At 38.9% G+C, this 23,882-nt stretch overlaps 1 protein-coding gene across 3 annotated transcripts in view; it reads right to left on the bottom strand.

The window, feature by feature from the left end:
- Positions 1–23,882, bottom strand: part of Rttn (rotatin) — a 118,278-nt gene that overhangs the window by 32,425 nt on the left and 61,971 nt on the right. For all 3 annotated transcript variants that reach the window (XM_070028973.1, XM_070028974.1, XM_070028976.1), the window contains 7 exons: positions 22,259–22,417; positions 20,981–21,052; positions 11,508–11,697; positions 9,948–10,039; positions 6,254–6,347; positions 3,935–4,133; positions 687–777 (listed from right to left, as the gene is read on the bottom strand). In XM_070028973.1, coding sequence (XP_069885074.1) covers positions 687–777; positions 3,935–4,133; positions 6,254–6,347; positions 9,948–10,039; positions 11,508–11,697; positions 20,981–21,052; positions 22,259–22,417 — 897 coding nt within the window. The remainder of the gene's footprint in view (positions 1–686; positions 778–3,934; positions 4,134–6,253; positions 6,348–9,947; positions 10,040–11,507; positions 11,698–20,980; positions 21,053–22,258; positions 22,418–23,882) is intronic.

The following is a 23,882-nucleotide window of genomic DNA, read 5'->3' as shown; positions in this document are numbered from 1 at the left end:
GATTTGCTGAAAAGACAGATAAGAATTGGAGAAAACATTGATGCAAACTGGAATGGGAACATTGCTTCAGAGGTGATTCACAGTGCTCCCTACCCCATAATGAGGTCTTCCACATTTAGCCTGCTCTAAGAACACATCTCAGAGAAAAGGACAGTGGTTTCACCTTGACTTTATCACCTGTATTAAACACATCATTTCTTACTTAAGATTAATGATTCTACAATCCAAATAAATTTGTATTCTGAAATAAAATGTCTAGTAGCAAGAACTACATAAAAGTCATTTAGCTATAGACCAGAACTTAAAAATAGTAAACATCTGTGAAGGAAAAAAAAAGAATAGATGTATTCATATCAGATTGGGCTTTAAACTACCAGCTAATTTTAAGTTTTAGCAACCTGACTCACATGAAAAGAGCAGATGTGATAAAGCCATAAAACCACAGAAAGAGTTGGTGGGCTACACCAATGCCCATTTAAAGTGATGTACCATGATATCTGACACTTCATTAAAAGTTTATAGCTGGTTAATTAGGAGTCATGAGAGCATGCAGGGGGCCTCAAAGTTGTAAGTAACCCATTTCCAACAGCCACATCGTACTATCCACACTGCAAGAGTCATCTTTTTATGGTTAGACTCACCACCCCCACCCTCACCCTCAGGTGAGAGGCAGATGAGATACTTACCTGTGCCTGAGTGTCTTCAACTGGAGGAGAGGCAGGTAGTGGGGTCCTGAGGTCCTGGATGCACATCTCCATGAGTGGGACATCCACAATGCTAGGAAGGACAGAGAAGAATATCCTTCAGCTTCTCAGTACGCATCTTACTGAAGATTAATAAAGCTGGACTTTAAGTTTGAAAGAAAACCTGAATTAAACCGAAAGAAAATCCTTTTATAACTAAAGAGAATCTCTACCCAGCATTTCAGAAAACAGGAATGTATCTTGATACAGGAATATATCTTGTGAGAAACAAAGAATTCTGAAGCCAAAAACACCTTTGCTTACTTATTAAAAGTGGAATAAAATACAAAAGTTTGGTGCTTATTTTCCCATTAAAAAAAGAAAAATACAAACTAGGGAATATGTTCATCTTTTAAAAGTAAAAGACCAAGTTAAGTAAACAAACAGGATTTTTTTCATCCACATCCTGGGGATTGGGTGCTATCCCCGAGCTTTTGTGTTCAAGGCTAGCATTCCTCTACTTGAGCCACAACTCATGTCCAGCTTTTTGATGGTTAGTTTGAGATAGAGAGTCTCATGGACTTTTCTGCCCCAGCTGGCTTTAAGCCTCAATTCTTAGATCTCAGCCTTCTAAATAGCTAGGATTACAGGGTGCCAATGAGCCCTGGTCCCCAGCTAGGAAATTATTCTTAAGTAAGGAATAAGGGCAGGGATAGATGGGAAAGAAGAGAGTGAGGAGGAAAGAGTGCCACTGATCAAGATGCACGTACACACTGGCATGGTGAACTGAAATCCCTTTGTACAACTATTTGAAGACTAAAACAATTCTAGGCCTTTGTCTGATACACAGCTGATAAAAAATCTCCCATTCTGTGGAGTTTCTATTTAGCTTGTTAGCTATGTCCCTTGACATACAGAAACAAATTTTAAGTTTGATATAATCCCATTTATCCAGTCTTTCTTTGGTTTGTTGTGATTCTGGATCTTTACATAGTAAGATTTTTGTGTGTGTGTGTTTTTGGGGGGGTCCGGTCATGGGACCTGAACTACAGGCCTGGGTGCTGTCTCTCAGCTCTTCAGCTCAAGGCTAGCGCTCTACCACTTGAGCCACAGCGCCACTTCCAGCTTTTTTTCTTTTTGCTTATATGATGCTGAGGAATCGAACCCAAGGCCTAATCCATGCAAGGCAAGTACTCTACCACTGAGCCACCTTCCCAGCCCCTACATAGGAAGTTTTGACCTGTAACTAGGATCCTAGTGTTTCCCCTATCCCTTCCTGTAATATTTTCATGGTTTCTGGCCTTACATTGAGGTCACTGGTCCATTTTGAATTGATTCTAGTGCAAGGTGATATATAAGGATCTAGCACCATTTGTTGAAGAGGATGTCTATCTGCCAACCTGTGTTTTTGGCTCCCTTATCAAATATCAGATGGCTATAGATCTGTGGGTTCCTTTCTGGGTCTTTTATTCTACTCCATTGGTCTTCAGGCCTGTTCTTATGCTAGTACCAAGATGTTTTTACTATAATGGCTTTGTAATGGAGGTTCCTCAAAAGACTAAACATAAAGCTACCCTGGGCTTTATACAAAAGAACACAAACAAGGTTACACTAAAGCTACCAGCAAAACCATGTTCATTGCAGCATTATTTTCCACAGCCAAGATACGGAATCAGCCCAGATGCCCCTCAGTGGATGAATGGATCATGAAAACGGGATATACATACACAATGGGATTTTACTCATCCATCAAAAAGAATGATATTGTACCATTCATAAGGAAATGGAAAGAACTGAAAAAATAAGTAAGCTAGACCCAGAAAAACATAAGTTTCATTGTTTCTTTCATTTGTGGTAGCTAGAATGTGCCTATAAATCTACAAGTAAACACACTGGATGTTTTTTAAAAAATACATTGGGACATAATAAATTATACAGGACTGTAGGCATTCACACATGGTAAAACCAAAGGAGAACACTCTTTGGGGAAAAACACAAAGGCTATGAGCATCTGATCATATAAAATAATATTTATTGAAATGAACTCTAGGAATGGAAACAGAGGTGGTTTTTTTTTCCTTTCTTGCCTTTTTCTTTTCCTTTTGTCTTATTTGTTCATTTATCTCTCTTTGGTAGAGGAAGGGGGAGAAACAGAAATGGAGGGACAAAAGATGAACAATGTAGCAGTGGTACTCACTAGACATTATGCTGAAAATAAATTATACAACTTGTGGATGGGGAAGGGAGAGAGCAAGGGAAGGAGTGACACTGTCCAAAAAGAAATGTACTCTTTATCTGACTTAGGAAACTATAATTCCTAGGTACTTCACCCTTTATAAGAACAATAAAGTTTTTAAAGATAATAAAAAATGAATATAAATGTAAAAAGAAATAAAAAGCAATGTGAAAATGCAGTAAGCCTTTGCTTCCAGAGCATTATGGTCTTAGAACCATAGCCAACTCAGCTGGCTCATATGAAGCCTACATGCTCTTAGAGCTCACGTTGATCATAAAGGAGCAGGCATGAAGGGAAGTCACCTGACTGTAGTTACTTTTGCAAATTTTGTAGGCACCACAGAAGAAAAACATGGCAAATAAATATTAAAGGCATAATCACAACCCAGTGAAGTGAAACAAAATGTCCCAACACTGCCCCACTACTGACTGCATTAATTATGACTTTAGATAGGCCTGAATTCAATATAGGCCTTTCCGATTATGCTGTGTAAGAAAATCAGAAAAAAAAATTATAACAGAGACTTAATAAACTAGCTAAGTGAAAATTCAAAGAATGAAATAATTATTTCTCTAACTTTTATTGGAATAGTTTCTGAAGAAAAGTTTACTTTCTCATAATCCAATATTCCACATGATTTCAATGATTTTCAATCCAGGAACATCATTCTGATATGCTTACTGGGGAGATTACTGGGGAGATAGGTCCTTCACTTACAAGGAAGCAGAATTAGGATTGCACCACCTTCCTTGAATATGCCTGAAGGCTTAGAACCCTTAAAACCCAACAACAATAGCCTTAACCATCAAGATAAGAAGTTAATATAAGTGTATTTAAAAAAAAAAAGTGTTGAGACAATTGTAGCAACAGTAAAAGCTTGACAGATAGTATAATGACTAAAACAAAAGAATGAGAATCTATTCCCAGTACACAAGGTGTCTTCTATGAATCCAAGAAAAGAGCTTTTCAGAAAGCTGTGTCTACCACTACACATACCATAAAGTAGTTCTCTTACCTACAGAGAAGCTCTGGGAGACTGGCTTGTTGCAAGGCATCTGCAGTGTCTCTTGGAGCAACTACCAAGAGGTTGTCCAAGAGGCTGCAGACTGCTGAGAGAAGAGATGGGGTAACAAGAGATGGGGTAACCGGCTTGGACAGTCGGGCGGACAGGGATGAGTCACGGAGAGGTCGTGATGGTATGGCTCCATGTGGACCTATTATTGAAAATGGGCATCAAAATTACTATTTACCTTGGAGTTATTCACACTGTTCTCAAGTCCTTACAGTCACAGGCAAGGTGTTGAAAATGATGCCGAGGGATGACTGGCCACTCCTCCTGCTTACGTGGCTGCTCTTAACCCTGAGGACAGCCAGGCACAGGAGCCACGGACTGTGCTCGCACACAGGTTCGAGTCCGCATGTGTACATGAGTGCATGTGTACCTCCTGGGAGAGAGGAGAACAGCCCAGGCAGGAAGTGTGTGTGCCCCCTGGCCTCAGACACTGAGGGGCAGAGAGTCCATCATCTTTTTCTGAAATTCTTGGGGCAAAAGTAGTTGTAAACTGAACATACTTTAGATTTTAGAAAAAGATTCATGTGCCACAAATTCATTAATACCTCCAATGGTGAAGTAAACAAAAATCCATAGCAGGTTGAGTAAAGGAATGAACAGGGCCCCTGGTCAAGTTTGATTGACAGGTATGGACAAGTTAAGATCTGAGGAAATGTAAGTTTTCAGTAGTTCAGGATTTTTAAAACTGAAGCTAGGGTCCCATCTGTCTTAACACTTTACCTTTTTAAAAGATAACATATCGGGCTGGGAAGGTGGCTCAGTGGTAGAGTGCTTGCCTTGCATGCATGAGGCCCTGGGTTCGATGCCTCAGCACCACATAAGCAGAAAAAAGTGGGAAGTGGTGTTGTGGCTCAAGTGGTAGGGCGCTCGCCTTGAGCTGAAGAGCTGAGGGACAGCGCCCAGGCTCAGAGTTCAGCCCCCACAACTGCCAAAAAAATAACAACAAAAAAAAATAACATAGCTTTGAGAAATGCAGACTTACAGAAAAAAAATTCAGACTTTGTACTTACTTACTTAAGTACAAAGAATTCTCAGATACTTTTACCCCAGATGTACTAAGTACTGTTCTGCCATATTTAGTTTACTACCTTTCCACTGTCCTGTATTTTTAATTGTGTGTACGCTGCTGATAGAACGCCCCTTATTAATCTCCTACAAACAAGGACATTATCTCTTATTAACAAGGACATTATCTCTTATTACCATAGCATCGTTATTTAAACAAGAAATTAACGCTGATGGAACAACACTATGTTATCTATAAAACATGTCCAACTTTTGTCAATCGTCACCCAAACCTTCTCTACAGCAAAACAAAACAAATTACTTTTCTTGTTTGGACCCATTGGGGACCTTGTTTTGTCTCAGCTTTTTAAAGTGGAAAAGTCCCTCAGTCTTGCTTTGTCTTTTTGTTTGTTTTCGGCAGTACTGGATTTTGAAATCAGGGCCTCATGCTAGTTAGGCAGACCCTCTACCAGGCAGCCATTCCCCCAGCCCTTGGGAGCTCTTAGTTAACTTTCAGATAGCCAGCCTCAGGCTAGCCTTGAATGATAATCTTCCTATCTATGTCTTCCCAACAGGTACAGTTACAGGTATATAAAGCCAGGTTGGCTTATTTCTTGAGATAGGATCTTGCTAACTTTTTTGCCCACACTGGCCTTGAATCCCATTCCTCCCAATGTCTGCCTATGGAGTGGCTGGGATCACAGGCTTGAGCCGCTTGTGCCCAGCTTGCATTCTCTTTCTTGACCCAGACATTCTATGAAGAATGGAAGTCAGGTTTTGTAAACCATGAGGCTTCCTCATGATTGGAAATGTATCACTAATAAGAGGAAACTTGATTTGTGTTTTCCCATTGCAGGTGTTAACGTTGGCTGTTTCATGAAGGGAGTGTCTACATTTCTCCATTATAAAACTAGGGCGATTCCATTTGTGCCAAATAGTGATTTTTTTCTCATCTTTTTTTTTTTTTTTTTTTTTTTTTTTTACAATTTCATGTTCTAGTATCTGAAGAGCACTCCCCCACACACACTCATTCACTCAGTACAATTCAAGGAGTCCGCTGAGTACTATACTGTTACTATTATCTATTCTGATGTTGACATAGAAATGGCCCTTTGAGATGGAGCCTATATTTTTGGCCACATACCCAATTAGCCTCTGAGACATTCAGTATTCTGCCATTCATTTATTTTCAGAATGTTTTTCTGGGTTGATTTATTACTTTTATTTTTAAAGCAGAATAGCCATGCAAAAGAATACCTTGATCCACAAACTGCTCATGCGAAGCTTCAGGCGGAAGATTTACTGCTGACACAAGTGGGTGAAAGTCAGCAGTTTCCACTGAAGCTGTCACCTGTGAATCACAAGGAGAAATGATGTCATAGCAGTGTTCATATGAACAGCAAACGAGCAACACACAAGGCAACATTCACAGCAAGCTTCACAGCAAAACTACACTTGGTACACAGCTAGGCCACATTCCACTCTTGAGTTACAGCTGGTTTCTGTTAATGGCATTTCCTACCACTTCTTACAGGAACCATTAGTTTACATGAATCAGTAACTCAAAGGGGATTATATTTTGCACCTTAAATATATACTTCCATAAAGCCAGAGGAAACAAATAAAAAGACTTAAATTCTGTTGGAAAGAACTGAAAAAGATGCTTTTTCTTCAGGTTTGATAACTAATGGTTTCTAAATTAGAGTTCAATGTAAAATAAGCATCACACCCCTGCACAATGATGACACCCAAGTTCCTGAAGAATTCCTTATTAAAAAAATAAAAAGTACCACAATCATTAAAGTCCATTCAGACTTCAGGCCATTGATTCAGCAGAAAATAGAAGAGCCAATTTGCTGTGTGTCAAAGTAAAATTTGAGTATAAACAATTTGTCATATAAACAAAATGAATCAGGATTTTAAAATGATCTCTGTATTCTGTCTTCCAGAAATAAAAGACTTCACTGGATACTACTAACATTTTGAAATACAGAGAGGAGGACATTGCATTTGTCAAAATAAGTTTATAATACTGTTTGTCATTTCTTATGAAAAATGTGGTACTTAAGCAGATTAACTTTGAAAAAGTACAAAGGAAGAAAACAAAGATTCACCATATTGAAAAAATTAGGGTACAAATCTAACAACCTTTATGAAACATAGTGAGGTATGGAAAGTTTCTAGGGGTTTCTAGATACACATGTTTATTTTCATAAGTGATACCTTTCTCTTTTTTAGACTCAAGAGCAGAAAAGCTCTGGTATGCCTGGCAATTTGTAAGCATCCATTTTAACAAGTTACAACAAGTTTAAGTCACTTCTGTTACAGATTCATCATCCAACAGATTACATATAATATTTTAAAAGAAAGTAAGGAAGAAAGAGAGGGGAAGGAAAGGAAGAGGAGGAAGTTTAAACTGTTTTTTTTTTTAAAAAAGAACTTTAAAATTTTCTTTACCACATAATACAAGTTACATAATAGAGCACATGAATACTTTCAACGGGTTTTGTGTTCGCTGTTATATACTAAACATTACTGTACTGGAAAAAACTTAATATATAGATGTCACTAACATTAGTATTTAAGTTTTATTAATAAACTTTTTTCCAAAAGAAATTAAAAACAAAACAAGATTTGTTTTTGTTATATTGCAGTCCAGTGGCCTATATAATACATAGGAACTCAGATACCATTTCTATTTCCTTTCTAACTACAATATACAAGACTTTTAGTCTCAAAGTGCATTATTCTTTCACTCTCCCCACTGTGATGCACACTGCCATCTCTAGTTTTCCTAGAGCAAAACTCCAGGAAATACATGCAAAATGCAGTTATGTACACAGACACTCCTGATGCATATGCCAGAATGACTTCTTCTTCAAAAGGTCCCCTGGATGGGCTGGGAAGGTGGCTCAGTGGTAGAGCGCTTGCCTTGCATGCATGAGGCCCTGGGTTCAATTCCTCAGCACCACATAAGCAAAAAAAAAAAAAAAAAAAGGTCCCCTGGATCCATTTCTATTTAGACTGTTATTAGTTACATTTAACTATGTAGTTAAATACGTAAGACATACTTGCATATTTCAACCCTTTGCAAATATGCATGCAAATATGAGAGAGACTACAAGGAGTTGGTCCTTTACAGTCCATTTCCACTGCTGACTCCTACACAAAACCACTTTCTGCCTCACCATTCCTAAGGTGGAAACCCCTGTACCCTGCCTGTGACTCTTCACATCTGTCAAGGAGACAAGTGATCACACTGGCTGTGAAGCAGAATGCAGCACTGTGGGCACAACAGCACCAAGTGCTGCGCATCAAGCATCCTACCAGTCCAGATGCTGGGGCCGCAAGCCATGCTTTTATCTCCTCTTTTGTGAAAGAGTAAAAGTAAGAATTATTTCAGTTTCTGCTGTTGTTCTGACCTTAGTGGGATTTGAGCCCAGTTTTGTGTTGCTAGGCAGGTACTGAGTCAGGCCTGGAAGCCCTTTTGCTCTGATGTTCTTGCTTTTTGCCCAGGCTGGACTCAACAACAGTCCTACTATTTATGTTACCCACTGCTATAGGGATGACAGGATATGCCACTCTACCCAGATTTTTCTGTTGAGGAGGGAGTAGAAGCTTTAGAAAGCAGAGCCTAGGGGGAAAAAGTTACATTATTTTGGCATTTAAATGTATTATCTTTCTTCCTGAAACAAATGTATGTTTTCTCTAGGATGGGAAGGAAAGCATGACATCTAGTGGAAGCAGAATAATTAGCCTACTTTTTCACATAAGGTTCCAATTAGCACTAAGCACAAACTTTTCTGAATCTAAAAAAAAAAAAACTAAAATTGCAGGAAAAAAGTGTTACTCTAGTTAAGGATTCTGGGAAGTAAATATGATTAATGGCTGCACAATTTCTATTTAGTTGTTTTTTCATATTATTTTTACTTTTGAAAGCTGGGTTTAATAAACTTTTTTGCATTGCTAATAGGTTCTACAACACAGCCATTATCTCAGAAATATTTAAGAAGTAAATGAGTTTTCTAGTTTAGAAATATTTAAATGGGCTGGGAATGTTGCTTAGTGGTAGAGTGCTTGCCTAACATGCATGAAGCTCTGGGTGTGAATCCTCAGTACCACATAAACAGAAAAGGCCGGAAATGGCACTGTGGCTTAAGTGGTAGAGCACTAGCCTTAAGCACAGAGAGGCTCAGAGACAGTGCTCAGGCCCTGAGTTAAAGCCCCAGGGCTGGCAAAAAAAAAAAAAAAAAAAAAAAGTTTTTATATGCTTGTATACAACTGAAAGCTAGTATCTATCATAATGAACAAAGTCCTTATGCATGAATGAAGAGGGAAGGAAGGTGTACAGGCATACGTACATTTCAGTATTTCAGATTAGCAATACAACTTTCTATTTGATGTGTGCATTTATAAACATGTTTAAAATGATCAGAGTTAGGCTGGATCATTAGAAGGGGAAATTTTACATACTGCCTTGCCTTTAGAACATTTCAGGACAATCAATCATTTTTAATCACAGGGGATTTGTTCTTTTCTATGACTTCTGGTAAACATTTTGGCACTTTTCTGCTTCTGTTTGCATCATACAAGGCAGGAAAGGAGGGTGAAAAAGACTGGAAGGATAATTTACAGCACAGCTTTAAGTGGAGCCAGACAACTTCTCACGGCAGCAATTCTAGCTCTGCACTTACAGCACCACTGACCAGAGTCACCTCACTTCTCAGTAACCTGGTCACGTGGAAAAGCAAAAAGGCAGCCATTATGTGGCTAACAAATATTGTAATTTAAGTAAATACAGAGCAGAATTCTGCTCCGAAAGCACTTCAAATGACAAAAACCACAGCTATTATGATCATAACCTTAAATTTTACATCATTCTGATCTCCCTACCACACATGATTCTTTTTTCGTATTTAAAATGAAGCACTTCTGCCATTGTTGCAGGTACCATTGTTTCTGAGGTGGAGAGAGAACTTGGATCATGATCCTGACTGGACATTCTGGACGAGGCTCTCCAAAACTTGAAAGAGTCATCTAAACCTGTGTCAGAGAAGAATGCTTAATATTAACATGGATGGACACTCTCTTGGGGAATGCAACACTTAACAGAAGTATTTATTGAGATACTAACCATGAATTAAAGAAAGAGGTTCTTCAGTATGCACAAGAGTCATTGAGAACCCTAGTCGCAGGACCTAGTGACCTAAGCCAGGGCAGGAGCAGTGAATGTGCCTTTCTAGAAAGCTCCCAGGACGTGCCAAGACCTTTGCTTCTAGGCCATGCTCTAAGTAGCAACTAAGCAAGTCACTTTAATCACAGACAGTTTTTAGCAGTCTCAGAGGCTTCGTCAAACTCCACTTTTCCTCAGTGTCTTCAAGAAGAGAACAGAGTACTGAGTTATAAATTCACACTTAAGTACTTGGGGGTACAGGAACCACATGCCTGTAATTTAATCTTAAATAACATGAAAATGCATGTACTTTCATACAAGCATATAAAATTAACTCATACTCACATCACATATGCAAACACATGAAGAAATACAGTAAGATATTAATAATTGGGGAATTTTGTACTATTCCTGAGCCTTTTTCTTTTTAAGTATGTAAGGATGGTAACAACCTAAAAACTTGTTTAAAACTAAGTTAAAAGGGATTAAGAAGGTGGCTCAGTGGTAGAGTGCTTGCCTTCTATGCATGAGGCCCTGGGTTCAATTCCTCAGCACCACATAAGCGGAAAAAGCCAGAGGTAGTGGTATGGCTCAAGTGGGAAAGCGCTAGCCTTGAGCTTCATGAAGAGCGAGCTGAGGGACAGCACCCAGGCCCAGAGTTCAGGCCCCACAACCGACCAAAAAAAAAAAAAAAAAAAACTAATTTAAAAGTGCAAGCTATTTGTATGACGAGACAAAATTATTATTCCTATTTGCTATAATTTGCTCTCCAGCAAATCCAACCGTCTACAAAGAGAAAGGGTTAGTTTGCTAAATGAGTAACAAACCAAAGGTGATTCTGAACATTTCATGGAAAAGGACTCATTGATAAGAACAGTGAAAAACAAACAACAAAACCAAGAGCTGTAGACTGCCGAAGAATGAATATTTCAAAAAAAAAGTTTAAGATACTGTTGGAGAAGAAAAGCTATGCAACTTTACTGAATGGCATAAATTAGCTTATGAAACATTAATAAGATGTTAAAAGTGGCTTCCATGAAGAATTCATAGCACAGAATAATGCTTAGGCAATGCTTAGTGAGAGAAGGGAATACAGAAATACAGCTCTGATATGAACATCATTACACAGAACAAACACAAGCACTACAGAGAAAGAAGACCAGAGGAAATGACCGTAACACAACCAGGGCAGTCTCCAGACAACAGGATTGAAAATGACTGTTTTTCTTGGGTACTTTTTATTATTCTTCTTTTTAAAATAAAAGAACCACATATTTTTTAAATCTTTCTGAAATTTTACACTTCATAAAAATAAATATATAAAGGTATTATACTTACTATTTAAGTCATTGCCCCCCGAAGTCCCAGCAAAAGGAGAAGATGTGGAATGGAAAATATATCGTCCTAGGAAACAATGTTTCACCATCTGTGTCAAATGCTCATAAAAGTGGTAGTGATACAAAAGAGCTTGAAGGGCAGGTTTTCCTGTGAGTGACATGCCAGAGTCCTCATCATGGACACAGGGGCCCTGCAAGAAGACAGACATTTGTTTATAACAGTATTTCTTCAAAACTATCTATGGTGCAAGATCAACAGAAAGCCCACAGACTGGGAGAAGATCTTCACTAGCCATACAACGGACAAAGGTCTCATATCTAAAATCCACTTAGAACTCAAAAAACTAAATCCTCCAACAACAATTCCTCAAATAAACAACTGCCTGATAAGTAAGTGGGCTAAAGACTTAAAGAGAAATTTCTCTGAAGAGAAAATAAGAATGACCAATAGACACATGAAGAAATGCTTAACCTCTCTAGCCATAAAAGAAATGCAAATCAAAACAACATTGAGATTCCACCTCACCCCAGTTAGAATGGCTATAATCAAGAACTCTAATAACAACAGATGCTAGAAGGGATGTGGCCAAAAGGGAACTCTACTGCATTGTTAGTGGGAATGTAAACTTGCTCAACCACTTTGGAAAGCAGTATGGAAGTTCCTCAAAAGACTCCACATAGAGCTCCCCTATGACCCAGCAATCCCACTTTTGGGCATTTACCCAGATGATCACAAACAAGGCTATACTAAAGCTACCAGTACAACTATGCTTATCGCAGCATTATTCACCACATAGCTAAGATATGGAACCAACCCAGATGCCCCTCAGTAGATGAGAACAAGAAAATGTGGTATACATACATACAATGGTATTCTATTCCTCCATCAAAAAGAATGACATCACCCCATTTGTTAGGAAATGGAAAGACTTGGAAAAAATTACATTGAGAGAAGCCAGCCAGGCCCAAAGAAACATAGGTCCCATGGTTTCCCTTATTTGCAATAAGTAGTATAAGTCTAGGACAAGCAGAAAAGCTCAGAAGCTATGTACATATGACAATATAAGATGATGTTAAGTGAAATGAACCCCAAGATAGGGACAAGTGGTTTTTTATTGTATTGTATTGTTTTTAACGTATTTAAAATATGATTTTTTGTTTCTCTTATATGTTCTTCCTCCATGGTATAACCCCTGTTTTCACTGCATTTGATGCCGGTGCCCTGCATCTTGTATATATATATTTCTAATTTGGGGCGGGGAGGGGAAATAACAAAATGCTGAAATAAGGATACAGGCTGACCCATTGTAATAATGAGATGTACAAGACACTATGTTGAAAATGAACTTTACAACTCAGGGGGTGGGCGTGGGGAGAGGAGTTGGGGAGCTGGAGAGAGAAGGGATGGTAGGGGAAAAACAAAGGAGGAGGTAACCATGTCCAATAAGAAATGTACTCATTACCTTACTCATGTAACTGTAACCCCTCTGAACAGTATTTTTACAACAAAGAACATATGAATAAAGATCTATGGCGCCCTCTTTAAGTTGTACAACGGCATCTTAGTCAATGCCAGCTCTCACCATTCTCCTTTGTCACCTCCAGCCTATCCACTCCCTCTATTTACCTGGTTCCATTTTCTCCTGTCTACTGAGTACTGTGACTGCATTTGCCCACCTTGCCTCTTTCTTGATCTCTTTATCTCTCCTCTCACCCCAACAACCCTGTCTTCCTGATGAAACCAACAGGCCCAGATCCTCCCCCTGTTGCCTAATGTACAGCAAAGTACTTTACAAAACCAGAGCTATGCTGCCGAAAGCTCCTCTGAATGTACTAGTCTGCTGCAGTCTACCTCTTGAGGGGATTTTTCATTTCACATGTGTCTATGAAATGATGGCAGACTTGAGCCACCAATGCAACAAAGACTGTTTCCCAACCCCCACACAACAGCAAAACAATTACCCAAAGTAATGTGGTCCAAGTAAGTGTTTTCAGAAATATTTTGTGCATATCAATAATTCAAGAACACAGAAAAGGACTATCAATCTATATAACAAAATCTGTTTGCCACATAACTTGCTACTGCATCAACTCTGGAAAAAGAAGTACCCACGTGCATGCACATACACACCTACACCTGCCAACAAGAATGTGAGAGGATCTGCCACTGTACAATATCAGCCTGCACACTGCTTGCTATAGATTTTGCAGCCCCACTACTAAGTTTGCTAATACCTCGTGGTAGGAGTCAGGAAATCAGCATTTCTTTAATAATAAGGGCAAAATCTTAAAACATACCACAAGAAAAAGAAAAAACTTAGAAAATGCCACCAGAAAAAAAAAAAAAAGGTATAGCAAACCCTATTTAGTGTTGGCTTTTAACCATGAGATGTGACCTTGAGATGTGACCTTGCATGTCCCTCACACTTCCCATAAGTCAGGCAGGCAGGAGGGACACTATCACTTATTCTTTAGAAAGATATAGTACCTGCAGTTAAAAGTATAACGACACTAACAATATAAGCAATCCTCACTAAGAATACTAACAATATTAATAGTGTCCATTAACATTTCATTCTATAGATATTATCATTACAATTAAGCCTCCTCGATTTAAATGTCTTTTATGATAATCAAATTGTTATTGCTGCACTTAATAAATTTATGCAGCACTGTGGACCGACCCTTCATAAGAACAATTTACATAAAAGTAAAATTAGTGAACAGTGTGTACATGATTGTTTTTATAGTTGGTTTAATTTCAGAGGTCTAGAAGTAGGAGAAGCAGAAAAAGGCACAATAGGGTCACAGGCTTCCATTTATGAACCCAGGTCTATGATATAGGCAATGTGATCTTCAGTTGTTCAAAAGTCCAAAACCAGCATCATGCCTAGGCATTGGTTAGACAAGGGCTATTCCAGTGAGTGACACCTACAGCCTACTATGGTCATTTTATGCACTACCCAATTACTCTAACTCAAAAGAGCTAGTTTTACCATTTCTATTTTCAAAATGTGTTGTCTTTTATTTATTTTATTTATTTTTTTAATTTGTCATGGGGCTTGAACTCTGGGCCTGGGCACTGTCCCTAAACTCTTCAGCTCAAGGCGAGCGCTCTACCACTTGAGACCCAGTACCAATTCTGGCTTTTTCTGCTTATGTGGTGCTGAGGAATCGAACCCAGGGCCTCATGCACTGGCAAGCACTCTACCACTGAGTCACCTTCCCAGCCCCAATGTTTTGTCTTTTAAAGAAGCTATTCCTAAATGTACAAAACTTGTCAAACACATGAAACTCAAAAGCTTAACATCACAAATTAAAGTCTTCATTAAAAATTCAGGAAAATAATTAACAACCAAGATGAAAGGTTAGAAGTGTAGTTCCAAAATAGAGTACTTGCAGAGTAGGTGCAAGTACAAGTATGGTTCTAGATTTGTCTCTAGTACCAAAGAAAAAAAAAAGCAAAGCAAAACAATAACTGAAATCCAGAACCCTAGAGTGCAGTAGCTTAACTCTACCTAACAAAACACATGACTCACACAAAACCTGGAAGTGGTACAGAAACTACATTTATAAATACATTTCAAAATGATGACTAGAATAATTGGAAAGTTTTATTACATATTACATATTTTTTTCAAAATCCTGTCTATAATAACTACCTTCATCAGTAACAGCTATAGTCCTAAATTCACAAAGCTTGAATGACTCTAGGCAAAGAAAAGTAAGCACGACAAATCTGAAGGGGAGGCTAAGCTTATGAGTATTTGTAGATCCTCAGGAGACTTTCCACCTGTTATCTGTATTCTGCCGGAGGCATGGTAGTGCTCATAGCACCTGATGTGGCAGGCGCTCATGCTACGACAGCGTTCCCACTGTGCTGTCTTCTACAAGCCAGCTTTCTTTATTGTTGGCATTTTCAGAGTTGGTGAGAAGTAAAAATGCAACATATTAGAATTCTGATCATTATTCCTTCAATTATAAAACCACCATGGAGCCCTATCAACCCAATTATATTTACCTTTCAATTAACGTTTTAAAAATACATTTTTTCTTGTTATCTTACTAGCCAAAAAAGAAACACCAGCTTTAGAAAGCCAAGCAATCAAAACAAATCACAGTAAGAGATATAAAAATCTAAACTAATTAACTATGAGCAAAAGAGTTAACATCCCAGCAAACAATACAAAATGTTTGTGAGAAAAAAATACACAAGATAAGGAGACAGAGAAAATCAATTCAAGGGGCCTAAAATGGGATGCATATGCTTTCAGCAAAGATGAACCATGCATGGAATGTTGGTTTTTCATTGCTCTAACATAAATCAAAGGAGAGGTTAATTTTGGCATAAAGACTCAGGTTTTAGCCAGATAGATGATTTCACTAATAACTGCAGAAGACAAAAATATCATGGCAGAAGGGCAAAGTAGATGGATATTGCAAATTTTATGACAGCCAGGTGCATGCACAAAATATAAACATATCCTTCAAGGGTATTACCTTCGTGGCTGAGGTGGTATACGTGTGTCATCACAGCTGCTAGGGGGATGGAGACCAAGAGGACCATGTTTCAAGGCCAACCTTGGCAAAAAGTTAGTGAGATCTCACGACAACCAAAAGACGTCCACAAGCTTGGTACAAGCCTGAAATCCCAGCTTCTTGGAAGGCACAGAAAGGAAGATCAAGGCTGATCCCAAAGCAAAAATGAGCTGGGACATAGCTCAACACACAGTCTTCCCAAACCTTCCAAACATGACTTTTGGGGCCAGGGAAGGCCCAAACTATACACACAGAAAAAGAAAGTCATTCCTAAAAACAAAATGTCAGGGCCAAAAGAACACGTAAGATTCCAAATCAAGGAGCTTACTGAGTGTCGGCCATGAGAAATGAAAAGAGAACACTGTGGCTATAGAGGAGAGAGCGATGAGAAGACCTGTAAAGAAAGAAAGAAGATGGAAATCCAACTCTGGTCAGTAGCACTGATTCGTGAAGACTGGGGACAGGAATCTGAAGGAGGATTTGCTTCAACCTACTGTTGGAAACCGCCACACCATCAGCACAGCACAACTTCAACAAGAAATTTTTAAGCAAGCAAGAACTGGTGAGGCACCGGCAGGAGGCTGGGTGGTTGGAGGGTAATCACCAGGAAACAGGGTCCTAATGGAAGAACAGGGGTGCTGTGAGCTTGGAAAAACTTCAGCTCTGAGATGGACTCATGATGGAAGAAAACTAAGCTGGGATTCTAAAGGAGTCACCCAAATTAAATTTTCAAATTATGTATATCCACACATGCATGCATGTATGTATATACACAGTATGTCCATACACATAATTACCAAGGAGTTTTTCTCTGAATACTAGACAGGCCAAGCCTTGGGAGCGGAGAGAAGGAAGTGCAGCCCCAGATTATAAGTGACTCACTCCACAGGCAGTGACTGATTCCCAATAGTAAGTATGGAAAAAGTCAGGGGAGAATGTACACATAAGTAGCCATCACAGAGCAAAAGCAAAAAATAAACCCAGAAAAGACCAGCCTTTGGAAGTGAGAAAGAAGAGAAGAACCAGGTAAGAACATTTTAGCTTCCCTCGCTCATCTTCTAAAAGAGGCCAAGGACAGCCACCGCAAGGGTCACTGCTGGAGAATGTCAGACAGCAACGCGGCCACGGGGCTAGGTAAGGGAACACTGCGGTACTGAAGCAGTGAAGGAATGAACGCACTGCAGACTTACTATTTCCATCCCTGAGAATCCTCGGGAAGCCTTCCCATCAGAGGTGGAAACTCGTCTCAGGGAATGGAGAGCTCTCAGCTTTTTGTCACTACTGGCGTTGATTACTTGAAAAACTAATTCCTTCTACAAAATTCAAGCCACTAGTGCATCGAAAATATTTTTAACTTCTCAAAAGAAAACCAAATGAACAGAAATGTATTTTATGTAACCATTTTTTAAATTTGATTGGTTTTAACTAAGCCGTAATTAAATCCCACTTCTCCACATATAAAAGCTTCCTAATAGCAATGGCACATTATCAATGGAGCTTTACCCACAGCAAAGGAGCCAAGCCAGGCACAGGCACAAAAGATGGGCAGACTCTAGCTCTCCACAGATGACTAATGGTACGAGGCCTGGAACAAAGAGGCCTTTCGTGCATGCAGCAGGCTCTGCTCCACAGATCTATCTGCGATTGACGGGGCTGCTCCAAGTGTTCCTTCCCAGCTTTGTCCGTAGGTGAGAACTGGAGCTGTCAGATCATCTGCTGAACTCCTAAGAAGGGCAGTCTTCCAAGAAAGAAAACGCTTCAAGTCAGCAGGTGCAGACTACCAATACATGTGCGCAGAACAGAGATCTGTTAGGTCATACAGAACTCTAACTAACTGAAAACACTGCCTTTAAGGATAAGCTAGAATATTAACTTTAAAATACATGCTTTAGTCGTAGGGTGAAGCTGTGCTACACTCATCAGTTATAACTGAAAAGAATACAGAAGCAAAGTATGAGTTACATCTGTGAAGAACAACAGACGATGCTTCCAAGAAGAAACAGGAATTATTTTGAAAAGAAACAAAAAGTAGTATAATATAAAGACTATAAGCCCTGGGATGTAGCTCATATTTGTTAGGAAATGGAAAGACTTGGAAAAAATTTTATTAAGTGAAGTAAGCCAGGCCCAAAGAAACATAGGTCCCATGGTCTCCCTTATTTGCAATAACCAGTATATGTCTGAATTAAGCAGAAAACGTCAGATAAGTTGATGTTAGGGAAATGAACCCCTAGATAAGTATTCAGATGTTTTGTTTTCTTTCATGCAATTGTTTCTAACATATTTATAAGATTATTTCTTTGTTGCTTTGTATGTTCCTCCCCCATGGTATAACCCCTGCTTTCACTGTATTTGATGTTGGTATAATTTGTGGAGGAGAAGGGAAAAAACAAATCGTTTAACTAGGGATACAGGTGGACCCATTGCAACAATGAGATGTACAAGTCGTTATGTCAAAAAACAAACTTTACAACTTTGGTTGGGGGGTGGGAGGAGGCGGGGAGGGGGGTATGGGAAGGGATGAGAAGGGGAAACAAAGGAGGAGGCAACAATGCTTGATAAGAAATGTACTCGTTATCTTGCCCATGTAATTGTAACCCCTCTGTGCGGTATTTTCACAATTAAAAAAAAAAAAAAAGACTATAAAAACACAACCGTAAATATTTTAGAAACCCTCCTTAACTATATATAAATTAATTGAGGATATTTATAAAAGCTAAATTACACTTTAAAAGTGGTAAGGTTATTAATGATAGGGACTTAGAAACAATTTCAGATGAATACAACTAAATAAACCTGACAACTTATGACAACTATATGAAGTATGTATTCCTAAACTAGATTGCAGATAGGATTGTGCAGAGCAGTTGGAAAAACTTCAGAAATTTTCTAATTCTGATAATTACTACTGTGATCACATAAGAAAATGTCCTTATTTGTAGGAAATCCCCAATTTTAGGGAACAAGAAACATGTCAATGTTGGTATAATTTGTGGAGGGGAAGGGAAAAAACAAGTTGTTTAACTAGGGATACAGGTGGACCCATTGCAGCAACAATGAGATGGGGAGCCGGGCGCTGGTGGCTCACGCCTGTAATCCGAGCTACTCAGGAGGCTGAGATCTGAGGATCGCGGTTCAAAGCCAGCCCGGGCAGGAGAGACTGTGAGACTCCTATCTCCAATAAACCACCAGAAAACCGGAAGTGGCGCTGTAGCTCAAGTGGTAGAGCGCTCACCTTGAGCTGAAGAGCTGAAGGACAGCGCTCAGGCCCAGAGTTCAAGCCCCATGACCGACAAAAAAAAACAATGAGATTGGGGGGGGGATGGGAAGGGATGATGGGAAGGGGAAACAAAGGAAGAGGCAACAATGCTTGATAAGAAATGTACTCATTACCTTGCCCATGTAATTGTAACCCCTCTGTACAGTATTTTCGCACGGAAGGAAGGAAGGAAGGGAGGGAGAGAGGGAGAGAGGGAGAGAGGGAGAGAGGGAGAGAGGGAGGGAGGGAGGGAGGGAGGGAGGGAGGGAGTCGATGATTCTCCAGGAGTTCAGAGAGAAAATGTCAACTGATAAAATTAAAGCAAATATGATAATTAAGCAGATATGATAAACTAACATTTAGGGAATCTAGTGAAGGGTACATGAAAACTGTACTTTTTCTGAAACATTTTTATTTAAGAAATGTATAGATAAGAACTGAATTTGTAACACAAGTGTGAAAAGAAAACCAAGAACAAGTGTATTCATATCACCAACCAATAATGTTCTATTATTTTAAAATGTGACACCACTAGATATGATATCACTTTTTTTTTGGGGGGGGGTGGTCATGGGGCCTGAACTCTGGGCCTGGGTGCTGTCCCTCAGCTCTTCAGTTCAAGGCTAGCATTTTACCACTTGAACCACAGCGCCACTTCCAGCCTTTTCTGCTTATGTGGTGCTGAGGAATTGAACCCAGGGCCTCATGCATGTAAGGCAAGCGCTCCACCACTGAGCCACCTTCCCAGGCCCGTGACATCACTTTTGGTAACTATTATCTTCTCCTGCCCTGGATGGCAGGGGGCGATCAGAGCCTAGGCAGAAATCATGTCTGCACTCTGTTGAGGCTCACCTATTAAATACATGAATAGAGAAGCAGCACACACATACTACGGATGAATGTGGACCGTGAACAAAATGACAGGCCTAAAACCCATCATTTAGTATTAGACATCCACTTCAGCAGAATATGTGGCTGCCATACTGGCTGGATTTGTAGCTGAGCAAAGCTCCCAGTTGACAACCAGAAAGAGGTCGTCCTCACTGGGACCTCAGAGTCATTACTGGCAAACATGCCAGGCTCTTTGTTTTCTCATTTTAAACAGAGAATGGCTAAGAAGCCTCTGAAGAATCTTCCATCTCTGAGGGTAAGAGGAGTTTCTAGAATACCTACCATATGGCACTTTTTTTCATATTAACTACTTTTATTTATTTTTTAACAGTACAGAGAAACATTCTTAAAGATGATCAAGCATAAGAAAGTGTTCACATGATTATTTAAGAGACCTCTGCTGCCTTATATACAGTTTCACCAGTAGTGAAACACAGTCTTCCTTACCATCTATGGAAGGTGGATTGTTCAATTCCCATGGACATCAAACTCCACAGATGCTTATGTCCCTTAATAAGTAATACAGTTGTTTGCATATCATATATACACATTCTGAGATATAATTTAATCCTCAGATTACTTATAATTCCTCATATAATGAAAATGCTATGTAAAAATTGCTACAGAGTTTGGAGAAGAATGATTAAAAAAAAAAAAACTAGTCCATACTCGTTCACTCTGTTTTCAATCCCTGGTTGAATCGAAGGATGTAGAACTCAGATGCAGAGAGATGAGTAAATACACATGCTGAAAGTTTATACCTGGTTGACAATTGTTTCACCCACCTGCCAAGTATAATCCTTTATAACTTCTGAAGGCATTGGAATTATAAGGAGATTCTGAAAAATAAATGCAGCCTAAAAATAAAAACAAAAGTCAATACTGCCATCTTGTTGTCATCCCTGAAATAACCAACATACTGTAATCTAATAACTGAAGATGCATCTCTGGTCCATTCTACGGACCAAGAGATCTACACCTGAATTGCTTAACTGCATTTCTTATTAAGTGATGACTTAGCAATGTATTATTTCAATAGAAAATACATTTTTCTCTTTTTAAGAATTTGGTTTAATGCAAAACAAAAACTATTGTGATACCATTTAAGAAATAAATCTCCAGCTGGATGCTGGTGGCTCATATCTGTAATCCTAGCTACTTAGGAAGCTGAGATATAAGTATCCCAGTTCAAAGCCAGTCTGAGCAGAAAAGTCCATGAAATTCTTATCTCCAGTTAAACACCAAAAAGCCGAAAGTAGAGCTGCAACTCAAGTGGCAGAGCACCAGCCTTGAGTAGAAAAAGCAAAGGGCAGCGCCCAAGCCGTGAGTTCAAATACAAGTATCTGCATAAATTTAAAAGAAAGAGAGAGGAATGTACTTCCAAAGTAGTTTTCTCTACAACCCTCTAAAGTTATGTAACTACTGTTTTTAAAGCAGTCATGACTCATTACTTTGATAGAAATAATGATAAAAAAATCACAAAGTAGGGTTTAGTTATCCTCTCATGTTATATGATATATATGACAAAGAATGTTATTTTGAAAACACCATATAAGTGTTAAAACTTTATAAATATTACCAACATACTCAGCTAATAAAATTGTTTTCTAGCCAGGCACCAGTGCCACACCTATACCCTAGATATTCTGGAGGTTGAGATCTGAAGATCTCAGTTCAGAGCCGGCTTTGGGAAGACACATCTATGAGACCTTTATCTCTATACAACCAGCAAAAATCTCTAAGTGGAAGAGCCACAGATGTGGGTAAGAGACCCAAATGAGAGCTCTGAGTTCAAGGCCCAGTACAGGCAAGAAAAAAACTAAGCAACTATTTTCACATTAAATATGCAGCATCACATTTTTTTGCTTATGATAATAAAGCACTACAATTTTTACTATAAATACCTTTTTCATTCTCTGTCATTTTATTTTTTGGTTTTTCAGTCAGAACAGATCAGATATTACCGGTTCATAGTCTGCCACACTCGGCACGAGATACATAAAATGTATAGGCCCTGTTGCAATGGCTTTCTAAGGTTTTGGATGCCCAACAGGCACACATACCTCCCGGCGCACCACACTGCATTCCAGTGGGTCCAGAAGAATGCTCAGCACAGTGCCCCAGAGCCCACCAGAAATGTTCTGACAACTGCTCGTCAAGGCCACACAGCCAGCCTCAAGAGTGGTCAGTGCTGCTCCTAATCCCAGTGAGGTGAATCTCACCTGCCAATGAAAGAAAGGATGTCATATTGGAGAATCCACTTCTTAATGTGAATTGAAGTCCTAATTTTATAAATACAACATTGCCTTTAAAAACCCAAATACAAGCTGGGGTGCCAGTGGCTCACGCCTGTAATCCTAGCTACTCAGGAGACTAAGATCTGAGAATCACAGTTCAAAGCCAGCCCTGGTAGGAAAGTCCATGAGACTCTTTATTCCAATAAACCACTCACCGGAAGTGGCACTGTGGCTCAAGTGGTAGAGCGCTCACCTTGTGCTGAAGAGCTGAGGGACAGTGCCCAGGCCCAGAGTTCAAGCCCCACGACCCACAAAAAAAAACAAAAAAACAAATACTGAAGGGTTCATAGAAATAATAATGAATGAAGGAATAAAGCTTCTATGACTAAAGCATGTAATAATATAGAAAAATAAACTTGAGAATAAACCAATGTCACATGAGGTTAAAAACAGGTAGCTACAAATAAGAAGCACAGAAATGACAGCTTCTGGGCCTTTTTCGAAGGAGAGCACAGGTATTTACACAAGTTTTAAGAACACAATTTCTATTTATTTCTCATATATAAAAAGCATACCTGCTATTTTTTTTCTACCTTTCTTAAGTTCTTAATAATTTTTTCCAAATAAGTGGTTTTAACACGTTGGAAACATTTTCATGGATTTCTTTTTTCCAAAATTATTTCCAAAAAAAAAATGTTTCAAATAAGGCTGATGTTGTATAATCTACTTGTCAGACTACCCCTCTATTCAAGTGATGTATTTTCATGAATTAATGAATTCTGATTTAAAAATATGTTTTTGAAGACAGCTATCAGGTAAAAATAATACATTTATAACATGGCCAAAAAAGAAATCAATAAAAGAAACAATACAAGTGCCTAACAAGTGGAACCTCTGAATGGAAATCATAAAATTCTACGTTTTATTCTATAAATTTTATTTGCAGAAATAATAGGATTTAATCATTTCTTGCTCAAAATCCATGGACAAAGAAACAGAAACGACAAAGTAATGTAACAACAAGTAATGTAACATCATATTATAATGGAACTCTTCCATTAAAGGGCACCTAAATGTCATGAAGCTTTTGACATAATTTCTGGCATGCAGACTATTTGAAGATGACTGGGCTTTTCCAATAAATTTCCACTGACAGGCTGAAAGTGACACATCTTGCTATCTTTTTCTCTTACATTTTTAATCAGTAAATCTAAATGAACTTGATTTCAAAGGGCACTCATTTGTGACTTCCCAAAACTATGTTAAGGCTTGAATTTATCCATGTAACTGTTTGCAGATAGAGCTCTTTAGGGGATGCTAAGGTGAAATGACAATTGTAGGAGTGGGGGACCACTCCTACAAGATCCCCAGAATTGGGGATCTTGGGACAAAGGAAACCTCTTTCTGTGTGCATTCATCAAGTAGAGACTACGTGAAACTAGTGGAACAA

This window comes from Dipodomys merriami, unplaced genomic scaffold (assembly GCF_024711535.1).
Source record: "Dipodomys merriami isolate MVZ:Mamm:240054 unplaced genomic scaffold, mDipMer1.0.p SCAF_2, whole genome shotgun sequence".
Classification (NCBI taxonomy): Eukaryota; Metazoa; Chordata; class Mammalia; order Rodentia; family Heteromyidae; genus Dipodomys; species Dipodomys merriami.
The sequence above is the reverse complement of the archived record's forward strand: the minus strand, read 5'-3'. Positions and strand labels throughout refer to the sequence as shown.